Source organism: Panthera uncia, assembly GCF_023721935.1.
Source record: "Panthera uncia isolate 11264 chromosome B2 unlocalized genomic scaffold, Puncia_PCG_1.0 HiC_scaffold_24, whole genome shotgun sequence".
Classification (NCBI taxonomy): Eukaryota; Metazoa; Chordata; class Mammalia; order Carnivora; family Felidae; genus Panthera; species Panthera uncia.
This window is the reverse complement of record NW_026057580.1, coordinates 82,653,090-82,669,777: the sequence shown is the minus strand read 5'-3', so window position 1 is coordinate 82,669,777 and position 16,688 is coordinate 82,653,090. Positions and strand designations below refer to the sequence as shown.

Below are 16,688 nucleotides of genomic sequence, written 5' to 3'. Positions count from 1 at the left end.
CATGGTGCAGGAGAGAATTTAAAGTTGAAATTTTTTTCACAGACAAAAACAAAGAATTTATTACTAAGACACTAAAGAAAATATTAAAGAAAGTTTTTCAGGGAGTTCTTATATTCTAGATTATCTTCATCTTTTCTTATTCAGGTGTGAGGGATGGGTGGCATATAAATATAAGACACAGAAGACAAACCAATGAATTTCTCCTATTCTTCTATCTTCATTATGTCTTGCTTCTGGCTTACTTCAGTCTCTAACTCTCATGAAATGTTGGGAGTTATAATTGTTACCAAGATAGTAAAATTTCTACCTGTAACAAAAAACCTCCCAGAAGAGGTGCCAAACCCACATGGACACTATCACGCGCCTCTACTCACTCTTACCTCTACCAATTCCCTTCATCCCATCCTACTCCCCAGGTTGTGTGCACAGCACGCAAGCACATACCTCTTTCGGTCTTGTATTTTCCTGCAGGTTAGCAATATCATGGTCTGTAACGATGGAGCAAAAACCTCCATGCCTCTCCAAATACTCGATTAGAATCCTATTTTGCCCTTCAATTGGAGAAGTTTAATCTTAGCCCACTCTCCTAGAAGTTTTCATGACTTAAAAGTTGGGGTGAGGTAGAAAATTTGTATATAGAAACCTAATATAGACACTGTAAGAATAAGTTCAGACTATTTGAAAGTCTTCTCAGGAAGTGGTAGTGGGCCTACCTGCAATATTATGCTCATCTGTCATCATATAAGAAACAGAAAAGATGAGAAAGTCTCATTTTTTTTAAATATGAATGCTTCATGAATTTGCATGTCACCCTTGAGTAGGGCCATGCCAATCTTCTCTGTATTATTCCAATTTTAATACAGGTGCTGCCAAAGCAAGCACAAGGGAAAACCTAATTTTTTAAAAATCTTAAATATTAACTCCAAATACATTAGTTCTAGTTGTCCTGGATCCAATATTCCCTAATCTAGCTCTTAAAGACAAGTGGCAAATGAGATTTTGATATTACATACATTTACAGAACTCTTCAGCATGAATTATTCTAGTTGCATGTTTTTTCAATTTTATACATTCTTATGAAAAATCTTAATATTGATCTATAATTTATCCTCATATTTAGCATAGTTTTATGTTAAAAATGTGTATTTATATTGCAAATAATATGTTGAAACCTTGGCACATTAATGCTTTAGAAGTATTAACTTATTAAATTTTATTTATGTTGAACTAAGAATTCACAAGGCTTTCTGTTCAAGACCGACCACACACACACACACAATCTTTCCCTCCTTAGACTCCATTAAAATAAGAAAATATAAAAAGGTATAAACCAAAATTGAAGAGATAAGATACAGACATTCAAAAGTTCAGGAAACTTCTAGATGCAAAGAGTGCTGAGGCAGAGCCTAAGAAGTTACAGGTAACAACAAAAGACGCTGCAGCAGAAGCAGCTGACCTGCTGAGGTAGAACTTGGGCCTCTCCTGAGTGCAGACAGCCATGTACAATGGAGGAAGAGACTTAAGGGCAATAACAAAATGATTTAACTGGTGATCTGTATGTGGGACAGTCCATTCCCCGAAGTTTATCCCGGGGGGGGGGAAAGTGTGGAAGGGATTTTTCTCTAAAGAAATTAAATAAATTACACAGAGGATTAGGCCACTAGGATGGCTGTACACACCTCATCCATATATAAGGAGACTCTGAAAATATATAGAAAACACCAGACTAGCTAGAAACTTGGGACAAAATAATAATAATAATAATAATACAGTGATGAGTACACTGGGTTTTCTTTTTCCCATTTCTACCCTAGACTGGATATTAGAGAAGCTGGCAACTCAGAAAACACCAATAAGCACAAACAAAAGAGGGAAAACTAAAAAGCCCTCTAAAAAGCTACTCTCTCTAACCAAAAGACAAGAAAAGGGGTATCCAAGCAAGACAAAAATTGAAGACAATAACCAATCTATTCCAGCCAAATACAACAGATAAAAACTGTAGCCTCCACTTCTCACTCCCTTCAGCAACAGTCAAGTAGACAGCCTAGACTTCTACTCTTGCCAGAATATAACGTAGCATTCCAAACCCTGCTACCAGGGTGATGTCAGAGAAGACCAAGTGAGAAGCTAGTAATTTCAGTTCATCTTGAGCCCAAAATTTCATCCACAACTAGCACTAACAAGGAACCCCATCCTCTCCTTGTTGGTGAGGTATCAGAAACCTACTGGAGAGGCAGGACCCTTACCACTCATCATGGAAGCACACCCTCACAGTCAGCGAAGACCAGAAGCCTGGTATTTCATTCTCATGCTGTAGGAAAAAAAAACTCTATCCCTTCCCCATTGGGTGGTATCAGAGGCTAGTAAAGTTGGAACTTTTCATCACTGCTCAAGGGTAACATGGCTACCATCCCACCAGTGGAATACAAGTGAATAGCAATAATAAAATACCTCTCCCCCTCCCAATCAGGATGGTATCAGCAAAGACCTAGTGGGGAGCCTAAACTCCCACCTCTACCCAGCAATAATAACAGACAGCTTCTTCCTTCACCATTACGGGCTATCAACAGTGGCTAAGTGAAGAACCTGGACTTTTACTTCCACCAGCAGTAACAAGGCAGTATCAGGTTTTATCCACCAGGAGGGTGCCAAAAAAGTCCTGTTTTAAATAAGATCCAGTCTTGTAACATAATACCCCAAATGTCCAAGTTTCAATTAAAAAAACACACAGAATACCAAGAATCAACAGATCACAAACTGAATGATAGAAAACAAATGTCAACACCAAGATGGCACAGATGTTAGAATTATCAAACAAGAATTTCAAAGCAGCCATCATAAAAATTCTTGAATAATTACAAACATACTTAAATGAAAAAAAAAATATGAAGTCTCAGGAAAGATATATAAGATATAAAGAAGAAACAAGTGAAACTTTGAGAACTATAGTTTAATAACCAAAAAAAACCTCAATGAGTCAATAGTAGAATGGGGAAACAGAAGAAATAAGCAATGAATTTGAAGACAGAACATAGAAATTACCCAATCTGAACAGAGAAACAGACATTCCCCCCTTCCCAAGAAAAGGCCTCAGGAATTTATGGAACTTAAAAAAAATCTTACATTTGTGTCATTAGACACCCACAAAATAAGAAAGATGGGGCTAAAAAGTATTCAAAAAAAATAATGGCTGAAAATTTCCCAAATTTGGCAGAAAAACATTCCCAGAGTAACCTCCAGATAGGATATATGCAAACGCATCCATGCCAAAGCACATGGTATCAAACTTCTAAAATACGACAAGAAAACTCTTAAAAGTAGCCAAAGATACAAAGCATTAATTACAGATTTTTTTCATCAAAGAGTATATAAGCCAAAAGGAAATGATACAGTATTTTTCAAGTACAAAAGAACAGTCAAACCAGAATTCTCTATCCAGTGAAAATATGCTTCAAGAATGATGGGAAAATCACATCCTAAGACATTCAAACAGGGGGGTGCCTGGGTGGCTCAGTCAGTTAAGAGTCCGACTTTGGCTCAAGTCATGATCTCCTGGTTTGTGAGTTCCAGCCCTGTGTTGGGTTCTGTGCTGGCAGCTCAGAGCCCGGAGCCGGGAGCCTGCTTCAGATTCTGTGTCTCCCTCTCCCTCTCCCCCTTTCCACTCATTCTCTCTCTCTCTCCCCAAAATAAAATATTTTAAAAAATTGAAAAAAAAGACATTCAAAGAAAATTTGTCACCAGAGACCTACCCTAAAAGAATGACAAAAGGAAGTTCTCTAAACACAAAGAAAATGATAAAAAAGTGAAATCTACAAGACAATGATGAAGAAATCAAAGATGTAAATAAACATAGAGACTTTCCATACCATATCAATGGGTTGGAACATTTAACATAGTTAAGATGCCAAGTCTTCCCCAAATTGATTCACAGGTTTAATCCAATTCCTATAAAAATTCTGGCAAGTTTTTTTTTTTTTGTAGATACAAACAAAATCATTCTAAAATTTATATGGAAAGGCAAAGAAACAGAAGAGCCAAAAAAAAAATTTTTTTTTTACCAGTTTTCAACAAGCATTCAAGTCTTTATTTCAGATAGCCATTTAAAAACACAGACAGCTTCACGAATCTGCATGTCACCCCTGTGCAGTGGCCATGCTAATCTTCTCTGTATCATTCCAATTTTAGTATGTGTGCTGCCAAAGTGAGCATGAGCCAAAACAATTCTGACCAAAAATCATGTGAGAGCAATCACTCCAGATGAGTTCAAGACTGATTATATGGCCACAGTAATAAAGACTATGTGTTATTGGTGGAACGACTGAGACAAATTAATGGAATAGAGAACTCAGGACCAGCCCACACAAGTATGGCCAACAGATCTGTGACAAAACTGCAAAAAGAATGGAGGAAATACAGTATTTTCAAAATAATGGTGCTGAAATAATATCTACAGACAAAAAATTAAATCTTGACCTAAACCTCACACCTCATACAAAAATTAACTCAAAATACATCAGAAATTAAAACATAAACTATAAAACTTGTAAAAAAAAAATAATATAGGAGAAAATCTTCAGGACCAAGGTCTTGGGAAAGACTCCTTCAACATTACACCAATACCATGAAGAGGCAGGGGGTGAGAGGGTGAGGGGAACCCAATTAAGTTGGAATTCATCAAAATCAAAAACTGTTAGGGCACCTGGGTGGCTCAGTCAGTTAAGAATCTGACTTTTGATTTCAGCTCAGGTCATGATCTCACAGGTCCGTGAGAATAAGCCCAGCATTGGGCTCTGCTAGGTTTATTCCACAAAAAGCCTGCTTGGGATTCTCTCTCTCCTTCTCTCTCTGCCCCACCCCGGTTCAAACTCTCAAAATAAATGGATAAAAATTAAAAAAAAAAAAAAAAAAAAAAAAAGCTGTTGATCTATAAAAGACCCTGTTAAGAGGGTAAAAAGCAACAGAAAATATTGCAAACCACATATCTGACAAATGACCTATACCTACAAAAAGTTCTCTCAGAATTCAATGTTGAAAAAAAAATCCAAGTAGAAAGTAGCCAAAAGAAATGAAGAAACATTTTACCAAAGAAAAAAAATGGATGAGAAATAAACATATGAAAATATGTGCAATATCATTAGCCATTAGGGAAATGGAAAAAACCATGAGACACACTCCCATCAAAACAACTTAAAATAAAAAATAACAATACAAATATTTATGAGAATGTGAAGAAACTGGACCTCTCATAAACTGACGAGAATATAAAATGGTACAGCCATTCTGGAAAATAGTTTGGCCATTTCTTTTTTAAAAAATAAACGTACCATTCAACCTAGCAATCACACTCCTGGGCATTTATCCCAAAGAAATGAAAACTTCTATCTGTATAAAAACTTGTACACATTGGTTCATAGCAGCTTTACTTGTAATACCCAAAACCTGGAAGTAATCAAAATGCCCTACAATGGGTGAATAGCTGCACAAACTGTGGTACATAAATACCATAGAATATGACTAAGTAACAAAAATGAACTGATATATGCAGCAACTTGAATGGATCTCAAGGAAGTTATGCTGAGTGAAAAAAATAAATAAATACCCAAAAGTCATAGCCTGCATGATTCCATCAAAATGACAAAATTATAGAAACAGAGAAGAGATTGGTGACTGTCAGGGCTTAGGGACTGGAGGGGAGGAGTGTCCATAGAAGGCTAGGCGTAAATATAAAAGGACATCATGGGGGTGCCTGGGTGGCTCAGTCGGTTGAGCATCTGTGACTGCGGCTCAGGTCATGATCTCACTTTTGTGGGTTCAAGCCCCGCATCAGGCTCTACACTGACAGCTCAGAGCCTGATGCCTGCTTTGGATTCTGTGTCTCCCTCTCTCTCTGCCCCTCCCCTGCTTGCACTCTGTCTCTGTCTCTCAAAAAATTAAACATTAAAAAAAACTTTTAAATGAAAAAAAAAAAAAAAGGATAGCATGAAGAACTTTCTGGTAATGAAACAGTTCTGTATCTTGACTGCAGCAGCAGTTACACAAATCTACATATGATAAAATGGTACAGAATCACACCCACACTATGCTAATATCAAATTCCTGGTTTTGATTGTCATACTTCAATATTTAAGGTATAACCATTGGCAAAAACCTGGATGTAGAGTACATGGGGACCTCTCTGTACTATCTTTGCAACTTCATATTGCAATCTATAATTATTCCAAAATAAAAAGTGAAAAATAACTATCAGGTGATACACAAGAACTTCTAACAGCTTCCTTAGAGGAAATAAAACACCTATCTATTAAATCTAATTAAAGAAAATAAGTTTGCTCTGTTATTTTTTTGGCTCAGGAAGAGAGACAGGTTTTGAAAACACCTCACTGATATTTTCAGTTGAGAAATGTCATTAATAGTGTAAAGTAAAAATTGCATTGCTTATATGAAGGCATTAAAAAGTTAAAAATCAGTGTTAAAATGTACTGAGATTCACTGCACATTGTCTTTAAAAAATGAAATTGATTCCATAGTTAATTGTAACAAAATCTAAATCCATATAAATTTAATTCTAAAATCACATCTCTTCAAACTACTTTATATAGTAAAATGTTATTTTTGTTATGTAAAACATTTGCAATACCAATAAAGTGGAAGTAAAATGAGGCCACTTAAAGTGAATGAAATGATTCCTCAAAAAAAAAAAAAAAAAAAAAAAGTTATACAGTCCTAGGTGTTAGAGATATTCCATTATCAGTAAAAAATATAAAAATACACACAGTCCACAACTAGCCAATATTTTAATATACAATTTAGCTGATATGTAAAAAGTGCTTTCAGGATCTGTTACCACCTAAAATAATACATCATATAATTTTCAAAAATGGTTCTTTGACTTCTAACCTCTGCTCTTCTTTAGAATTACCTGTGAGGGGGAAAAAATGAAGATTCATATTATACACAAGGCAAATAAAACAGAATTCCTCAACAAAATATTAAATCATCCTATGTGTATAATATGCAAGATTCTGAATTTGTAAAATACAATTTGGAAGGAGCTTAGGGAATTTTTTGCCGTATAATGGTCCTAGACTTCCCTAAAATAGTCTACTTCTCTCAAAAAATGTGAAACATGCAATTCTCAAAATTTGGTTTTATAGTCACTTCTGAATGTCAATTTCTTCAAACGTAAGCCAAAAGTACCCAGATTAATGGCTCCCAACTTGAGGTTTGTAGGCAATTTAGTAATCCAGGGAGTTAAAGAATGTTCCAAAAGTCGAAAATCCTATTATAAATCAAGCATTTAACAACTATAAAGCAATACAAATCCACTGCAACACCAAATTTCTTACATTTGAGCTGGAATCATATCAATTTAGAGACCAAGACTAGTCATCTTATGCTAAAAAGCTCATTAGATAGACAATTTTCAAAACATATAGCCCATGAGAAAATAAAATTAGATCTCTAGCTGTAAAAGACAGGAAGCATTAGACCAAAATATATCCAAAAATTTTTTGAAAGAATTTACCTACTTATAGGTAAGTATACCTATAATTAATAAAAACAAACTATAAATTTTAAATGTGCACATACACTCTTCAAGCCCTTAAGCTTTGCTCTTCACCTGTAGAAAAAGACTTATATTCACTTTAATAGTCTAGAAACTTATTGGAATATAAGATAATTGAAAGCCCATAAAAAAGTATCAGGGCATGTACATTTCTAAGCTTCCACAGAGGCCACCAAGTAGGTCTATATCCCAGGCCAGTAACTTCTCTGGTTCTACACGTTAGTACCACAAAAGAAAGTACAACATACTCAAATTTACAAAATGCTGAGTATACTATACACTCAAATCTTTAAAATACTAAGTTAAATAGAGTTCAACAAGTTTCTTTACTGCTCCATCTCATAAGCTTTTATAACTTTACATAACTACAGTTACATAAAGATGATAACACTGTGGGAAACTGGATAAAAGGTACATGGGAACTCTATTATTTTTGCATCTGTGAGTCTATAATAATTTCAAAATAAAAAAACATTAAACAGTCTACCAAGAGGTAGACTGTCAAAAATAAGTCTTTCTCCCACATCATCCCCCAGTCAATCATGGTTGTCAATTTCTTGCGTAGTATTACAGAAACAACCTTTATATAAAATATTGTGACTATTCAAAGAGATATAGTATGTCCTCTAAATTTATCTGACCCCCAAAGCATTTTATGATGGGGCATCTACTAACATCAAATGAAAATAGTGATCTTGGGATATATTTGGGAAAAAACTACCCTAGGCATCATACTCTTACATTGTACAGAAATGCCAGTAAGACACAATCCTCTCTGTTTATATTAGTGATTTGATTCATAAGTCATTTGAATGCCAAAGTTAGAAAAACAAATAATTAGGAAAATTTTAAGTGATCATGAAGTTCTCATAAATTTCGAGAACCTTGTCAACTATATATGGCCTACTATTAAATCATACAGATTAGCAGCCAAACATTTATCTTCCCCTAAGTAATGATAAAGCAGTGGCCACGAATCTTTCCATCAGAAATCCACAATATAAACATATAGAAAAAGAAAATCTAACTCCATAATTAAAACCCATTAACATAAAAAACCAAACATCCCTCTGCGGTAGGCAGCTGCCTAGGCTGCCATGTACCTAGGCAAGTGTCACACCACTAGGAGAAGAGCAGCTGACATAACCGGTTGGCATTCTGGGCCTGGTTCATGCCAACTCTGTTGTTAACTTGTTAACTATACCGGGATGCCAGCATAATCAAAAAAAAAAAAAAAAAAAAAAAGCCAAGCATCAACTCAGTCAACAAAGCTGAATAAGGAATCCAAATCAGACAGAAGGGATACACTAGAGGATATTTTTTAAGTTAATTCTTGCTCAAGTAAAGCAAGTCAGATTTTACCTTTGCTGCAGCCTGTACATGCTCCTTTTTAATGACTCCACACTTATTCTCAAAAGCATTCATCCTGGACTCTTCTGCTAAACGCTGAACAAACAGTAAACAATTCAGGTGCACCTTGAAAGAGAAAATTCAAAAGGGCTTTTAAACTCAAACACTGACACTCTGAAATAATGGTTTTTAAAAATAAGATTCCAAAATTTAATGTTGTAATATTTACTGGTATAAGTTAATTCACTAACACAAAATTCAATTTAATATAAGTCCAACTTAAATTCAACACAAAAGAGACTTAGTCATTGCAATACATGAAACAAGGCTATATAAGGCTGACCAAAGGCCAGAGATGATACCATTTATTGTAAAGCATAATTACAAAGTTTATGTAGGACTCTATTAAGTAGCAAATATTCTTCCTTCCAGTTCCAAATAAATTTGAATTGATAACGGAGTTTCCCAAAAATTTAAAATCAAAAGGTATCAACAATTATATTTAAAGCTAATCATCTCTCATGCTATAATCCAAGAGCTTAAGATATTTTAATCAGATATTTAATTTGAAATATCTATTCAAAAACATGTTAGAGGCACCTGGGTGGCTCAATTGGTTAAGAGTACAACTCTTATTTCAGCTTAGTTCATGATCTCATGGTTCTTGAGTTCAAGCCCCACATCCAGCTCTGCACTGACAGCATGGAACCTGCTTGGGATTCTGTCTCCCTCTCTCTCTGCCCCTCCCCTGCTTGTTCTCTACCTCTCTCTCTCAAAAACAAGTAAACATTTTTTTAAAAGGTTAATAATTGAAATATTAAAAGTTTACTGAAAAGTATATATATAAAGGTCAAGTTACTTGTCATCCAACATATCAAAATCATATCTACTACTACTAATCTTTAAGGCTCTTTTTAAGACATTAAAATAGATAACATAAGCAAATAAATATTAATCATTTAGGTACAGCTAGATAATATCTTTAATATATTGGTCATTTATATAATATTATATGCTCTTTGCAGTAGAACAATACTCATCTAATATTTACTATCTTGTGTACTGCACACAACCACTCCTCCACAGTTCACTAAACATTAAATAACTAGATAATGTGGTGTTTTAAATTTAAATATTACACAGAAATCTTTAGTAGGTGGTTTTAGATGTTTAAGAATGTGTTAGTGATATTTGGAAAAAATAGAGGAGATTGGGAATTTAAATTTAATGAGATAAAGAACCTATGGAAAGAGATAGTCCTTTGGTACTTTTTTTTGATGTGCTGTCTTAATTCTCACAAGAACTCTAGGGTAAAGCACCCAATTCTGATTCTTTACGTAATGCCCTGTCATTCAGTTCTTTTTTAAACTTCTAATGATAGCCCATTTCCTTCTGCAGCAAAAACATTCCATAATACGGCACAATTTCCTGTTAATCTAGATTTCCTACTTCTAAAGATAAAATAGCTTCCAGATATGCCCAGGATAAATTCCTTAATACTAATACTAACCCCATTTGACTAGGCTTTTCCAGTTTCATCTCTCACCATTCTCAGCTCACAGTTCTATAGTAAGTCTTTTGAACTTCTTTTGGTATTCAAATACAACCTTGCCTACCGGCATCCTACTAGTTTGTAGACTTCTCTGAAAAGTCCAACTACCCCCAATATGTAAGGTTATGCACCCTGAACTTCTCACAACTGTACACACTACATACATTATGCAGCAATTTCTCACCTGTCTTCCTCAATATAAGGGGAAGAATTATGTCTAATTTCCCCAACATTGTATCCTCAGTGATCTTTAGCCATTTATACACACACACACACACACACACACACACACACACACACACACATAAGGTAGTCAACAATTAGATCCGTCCATCTCTCCACAAATTAGGCAAAAAAAATTTTTTAGTCAATCTGCAATGAACCACACTCTGTTTTGGAGAACTGATGGGTGTCAGAGAGAAGGGGAATGGGGGGATTGGAAAATGGGTGAAGAAGTATAGGAGATACAGGCTTCCAGTTATGGAATGAATAAGTCACTGGAATAAGTCACTGGAATGAACAAGTCATGGGAATAAAAGGTACAGCTCAAGAAATATAGTCAATGTATTGTAACAGCGTTGTATGGTGACAGATGGTAGCTACACCTGTGGTGAGCAGAACATACACACTTGTTGAATCACTATGTTGTGCATCAACTATACTTCACTTTTGAAAAAATGAAAAGGCAAAAAACAAAAAATTCCCAAACTGCTTTGAGATTTAGTTCACCCTATTAACCTATGTGGAAAGACCTGCCTTATAAACATGAGCCACAGGTACTGAGACAAATTAATATTACTTTTTTTAATGTCACAGAATTTTTTTTAAAGCAACCTAATCCTCTATCATAAAACAGTTAACTGAGTGGTGCCACTCAAATGCACTAAGGTTTAAATTAAAATGGTCATAACAAAAACAAATTTTAAGGTATCCCACAAGGCACTCAAACTTCAAAATGACCATTCTATCAAAAATTTACTTGGGAAAAAAAGTCAGTTTGCTTGAAAGATAAAGCGAAAGATAACTTACAAAGAAATATCCATTCCTTTACAGTGTCAATTGGCCAAAAGACTGGGCCAGCCTGATTTCCTCCTCCCTTCATCATAGCACTTTTCAATTTTACACAAACCATAAGCATCCAGATATTTGCACAGCATTACTAGTGAGAAATCTGAAAAACAACTAATCCATGAGAAAGCTGAACAATTTATTCAGATTAATAGATGTACTCACCAGTACTGGACATGGGGATATACAATCAAGTCATAAATTAAAACAACAAAAAGTAGGGGCGCCTGGGTGGCGCAGTCGGTTAAGCGTCCGACTTCAGCCAGGTCATGATCTCGCGGTCCGTGAGTTCGAGCCCCGCGTCAGGCTCTGGGCTGATGGCTCGGAGCCTGGAGCCTGTTTCCGATTCTGTGTCTCCCTCTCTCTCTGCCCCTCCCCCGTTCATGCTCTGTCTCTCTCTGTCCCAAAAATAAATAAAAAACGTTGAAAAAAAAAAATTAAAAAAAAAAAAAACAACAAAAAGCCAGTGCAGAAGAACTATGAAATAACACAAAGACTTTATGAGTAAAATGTTATAAATAATAACCCACATTAATTACCATGCATTCCCAACACTAATTGTATACTCATAATACTCAAAGTATTATACCAAACAGTAGGAATACAAAAAGTTCCCAATTCAAAGTCCCCATCCAATGAGAGAACCAAACCTATACGAAATTAAAGACAAACATTTGACCATAGATGATACAGAAAGATAGAGTTGGTCCTAAGATTAAGGAGGACTCAGGGAGTAGCTGGCATTTGAACTAGATTTTGAAACTGGGAGTTTACCAAGTAGAGTGAGAACATCTTCAGGTAGAAGAAATACTATATACAAAAGACAACCTTACAAAAGACAACAATACTATATACAAAAGACAAACCTATATACAAAGTAGATTGGTTTTGGGGCTCCTGGCTGTGCTCGGTTGGTGGAGTGTGCAACTCTAGATCTTGGGGTTGTAAATTTGAGCTCCACGTTGAATGTAGAGATTATTTAAAAATAAATTCTTTAAAAAAAAGTGGATTAGTTTTCTTTTAAAGATAATGGGAGACAAAAAGGATATGTATGGTTCCTCATTCTCAAGAAGATGCATACCACACTGGGAGTCAAAACTGACATATGAAACTTAGAGAACAGTGCCAGAGTCTCAATAGCTAAACTGTAATCACTGCTATCAAAGTTCAGAAAAAAACAGATCAAAACTGACCACCATAATTGTAGAAAAGTTTATGGATGACGGGGGACACTTGCTGGATAAGATTACAAAGTGTCAGAAGCAAGCAGAAAACCATAAGCAAAGAAACCAAGGTGATGGATGACACATACAAGACAGTGAAGGAGAACCAACACAAGCCAAAGACCAGCATACAACCTAGGAACAGATGCCAACAGAAGCCTCCTTTCCTCTACCACTGCAACTGCTTGACATTTCCCTTGTCTCCTACAGCACCTGGATCCCAATCCACAATAGAGCCCACCTGTCCACGGATCACTTTGAGGCAGGCAGCTCAGGGAGGGATATGGGAGGACTCTGACTACTTGAGAAATTTCTGCCAAATAATCTGCTCCAGTTTGTAATCTCATAGATATTCTGGAGCAGGTACATTTCCTCCCCCTCCAATTAGAAACCCAGCACCAATGAAAACTCAAGAATAAATTCCTAAAAATGTTCTGCAGATCATTTTATTTAATCCAGCTCATTATGCTATTTTGCCATTGGGGGAGAGGGGCATTCAAAATTGTTTACATGACTCTTGAAAAACACAGATTTTTTTTTAATACAGTACTGTAAATGCATTTTCTCTTATGACTTTCTTAACATTTTCTTGTCTCTATCTTACTTTATTGTAAGCATACAGTATGTAATACATATACAAAAAATGTGTTAATCAACTGTTTTATGTTACCAGTAAGGTTCTGGTCAACAAGAGACTATTAGTAGTTAAGTTCTTGCAGAGTCAAAGTTATACATGGATTTTCAACTTTGGGGGGTGGGGGGGTGGAAGGGGTCATTCAAGGGTCAACTGTATTGTCTTTTCTTACAGGGTCTTGAAAGGGATAAAAAAGAAGGGCAGGAGATATCAGAAGGGCTACTTTTCCCAGAAGAAAAAAAAAGCTATTTTGGCTTCAGAAACCAAATAATGGAAAAGTGAAGACAATTCTATAGTACTCTAGCAAAAACAGAAACACTGCACTTGCAGGCAACAGATGGGAAGGCAGTTAGTGAATTCGGGAAGGCTACAGAGAAGAGTTGAAAACACCCAAGGTAGCTTAAGAACAGATAGATGACGCATTCTGAAGACATTCTCCAAGCCATATATCCTGGCTACCCACAATTCTTTACCTTGACTTCCTGGAAATTAGGTGCCCACTTACAATGGCTCCTTTACTCAAAAAGCTCCTGACAAAAGGGAGGAAGTGCCTCTTTTGGTTTAAACCTAGGGAAAGAGTGTTTATTCTGCTAGAAAGCAATATGCTCCAGGCATACAACATAAAAACTCTCAATTTATTTCAAGATAGAAATATTACACAGTGGTTTTGGTTATGGTGAGCATTATGCTGCAGGATTATGAGTAAGATAAACAAGTTTTACTGGTTTGCCTTGAAAACTCAACTAACAGGTGCTCTATTTGTCTAGGAAAATAAATTCACAGTTGAAAGCACACTGCTTACAAGTAAACTTAGATCAGTGTTCTTTAATAAGTAAGCTAAAGTAGAGGAAACAGGGAAATATGTTTGGTTAACTAAGTAAAAATGGGGGTAAGGGAGAAAGACAAGGAAGGAGGTACACATTTAAAAGCCATGTCACTAATACCCTTTACAAGAAATAAATATAACCCAGCCTGAATTCCAGATTTTTTTTTTAACTGTATCTTTCATACCTTTCTCAAGTACACTTAAGCGCAGTACCAGACTGTGCTCTGGAAAAGTGATATGTAAAAGCCAAAAGCAGAAATTAACGTTAGTTTTCTTAAGATGATGTGGCTAATAGCCTCCCGTAAAAAAGGTCCGGATATTTATACTTCAGCGGGCCCCGGGACAACTAAGCGTCATACGAACTGACCAGCCAAACCGGAGCAAACCTGCCCTAGTCATTACTGGAAACGCCTTAAACGGAGGCCTGAAAGAGCTGGGGTGGCAAAATAAAACCTGGGGTTTATTTCCTTTACCTTTTCTTGCCCCACTCCCACCCAAAAAAGGGACAGAATCTCACCAGTAAGTCGCCACTTGTCTCTAGACGAAGGTGAGGCTTCTGTCGCTTGAAGACGCGCTTAATAAAGCCCCGGGGAGCCTTCCGTTTTATCTTCTTTCTCTGGGAGACTGTGGTCGAGGGCGCCATTCTCTCCCTCAGGCACCAGCCGCCTTCGCTACCAAGATCCTCCTGGCACCGCACTGAAATTCACACCCGAACGGACAGCAGGAAGCACCCAGCCACTGGGACACTCCTTCAGGCCCGATACCCCAGGCCGAACGTTTGAATCCGCCGCCAAAGGAGTGCGCCCGGCGCTCGGTAGTGACGTAGGCTTGGCGCAAGCCCCGCCCCCGGAGGCGCCCGGGTAGAAAACATCCTCCTCGGTGGGGGCCCAGGGATGTCATTAAAGGGCCAGGCTTCCGTTCTTCCATTTTTGTGTAATATCAGCGCTTTAGAACTATTTCTCCTGTGTTTCACAGAAGTGTTGAGAAATTATGGAAAATGATTGTATGCCAAGGCAATTACACTTACTGAACCTAATACCAGCGGACTGAGAAGTAGATGAATAAATGTTTGTGATGTTTTATCAGGATTCCTGAAGAAACAATGCTTTCCTAACAAGACATGATTTTCTGATATTAATGCCTAACGATTTACACATTTACATAATTTCATTTGATCTTACTTGAGGTCTTTTATGATTCTAGCTTTTCTTTACAAATGCTGCTCCTTTTCATTTTAAGGCCCCTGCACTTAACCTTGCAATAAATTCAGGTGTAGTTTAAGTGCTACCTCATTGAAATCCTTGCTATTTCTCCCAAACAATTAACTTTTTTATCTTCTGTGCTACAGGACACCAGTCCCTAAACTCTATTGTGCATCAGTGAAGCACCACTCTCAGAGGTTCTGATTCAATAGATCTGGATGGGACTTGAGAATATGCATTTCTAACTAATCAGGCCATGTTGGCACTGCTAGTGTGAGGACCACACTGAGAACACTGTGATTTTCATTGTAATTACCTCTAATACTATACCTGTAGTAATTATTGTGATTTCCGTATCCACACAGTTGATCGTTCCACTATCTGGCCTCCCATTTCCAAGGCCTTCTCTCTGCCCATGATGCTTTCACCCTATCATCCAGTCACACCTGCAGTCATACATTAGGCCATGTCATCACCAAATACTATACCTTTCCATATTCACAATTCAGTTGTCTCACTCTTCAACCTCATCTATCTTTTCAACTCATTCCTGCCAGTATCCCAACTCCAACAATTCTTAGACGACACTGGGATAGTAGTCCTCTTTCTTTCTATTCCTACCAGACCCCAAACCCTACTCTTCTCCTTATCCTCCCTCCTACAGTCCATTGTGCATTATTATAATATTCCCTTACACTTTGCCTTAGCTCTGTAGCCATTCTTTTTCCCTTTATACTCACCTGACAAACCTCCATCCCTGTTTAAATTACAATCTCAATCTATTCTGTGCTTGCATCTGTGAATTTATATTGGCTTAATTAAAATACACAAGACAGGTCTGTGTTGGGTCTTAATTTAAATTCATGACCATTCAAGTGGGTTTTAAGTATTTCCGGGAGTCTTTTGCTCTTTCCGAAGTCTTTTCATTCACCCATTCTTTTCCTCAAACCTCCCTTCACTCCTATCCCATCCTCACCCTCAGTTGATAACATTGCTTCACTCACAAAACAGAACCATCCCATAGAGACTTTCCACATAATCCCACCACCATATCTATCCATCAATCTCCACTTTCTCCCACTGATGAACCATCTATGACCACTCCACTTGGGCCCTAGATCCCTGTCCTCTCCCTTTCTTAAGGACATTCTCTGGCAATTCTCTCTTCTTCTACTTCATGAATTTTCCTTCTTTGTTTTTTTTTTTTTCCATCTGTACACACACATTCTGTAATATCTCTAGCCTTTTAATATCCCTTTTTAGATC

The 16,688-nt window shown here is 36.7% G+C and overlaps 1 protein-coding gene and 2 non-coding genes across 3 annotated transcripts; all 3 read right to left on the bottom strand.

Moving 5' to 3' along the window:
• Positions 1 to 776: 776 nt before the first annotated feature.
• Positions 777 to 882, bottom strand: LOC125939181 (U6 spliceosomal RNA). Its single transcript, XR_007462943.1, has one exon. It is a non-coding gene; the product is annotated as a U6 spliceosomal RNA (small nuclear RNA).
• Positions 883 to 4,102: 3,220 nt separating this feature from the next.
• Positions 4,103 to 4,209, bottom strand: LOC125939280 (U6 spliceosomal RNA). Its single transcript, XR_007463018.1, has one exon. It is a non-coding gene; the product is annotated as a U6 spliceosomal RNA (small nuclear RNA).
• Positions 4,210 to 6,770: 2,561 nt separating this feature from the next.
• Positions 6,771 to 15,015, bottom strand: CENPW (centromere protein W). The gene is made up of 3 exons (XM_049654316.1): positions 14,738 to 15,015; positions 8,930 to 9,043; positions 6,771 to 6,919 (listed from the first exon to the last, which is right to left on the bottom strand). Exons 1-3 carry the CDS (start codon positions 14,861 to 14,863, stop codon positions 6,893 to 6,895), a joined length of 267 nt encoding a protein of 88 aa, XP_049510273.1. The 5' UTR covers positions 14,864 to 15,015; the 3' UTR covers positions 6,771 to 6,892.
• Positions 15,016 to 16,688: the final 1,673 nt, after the last annotated feature.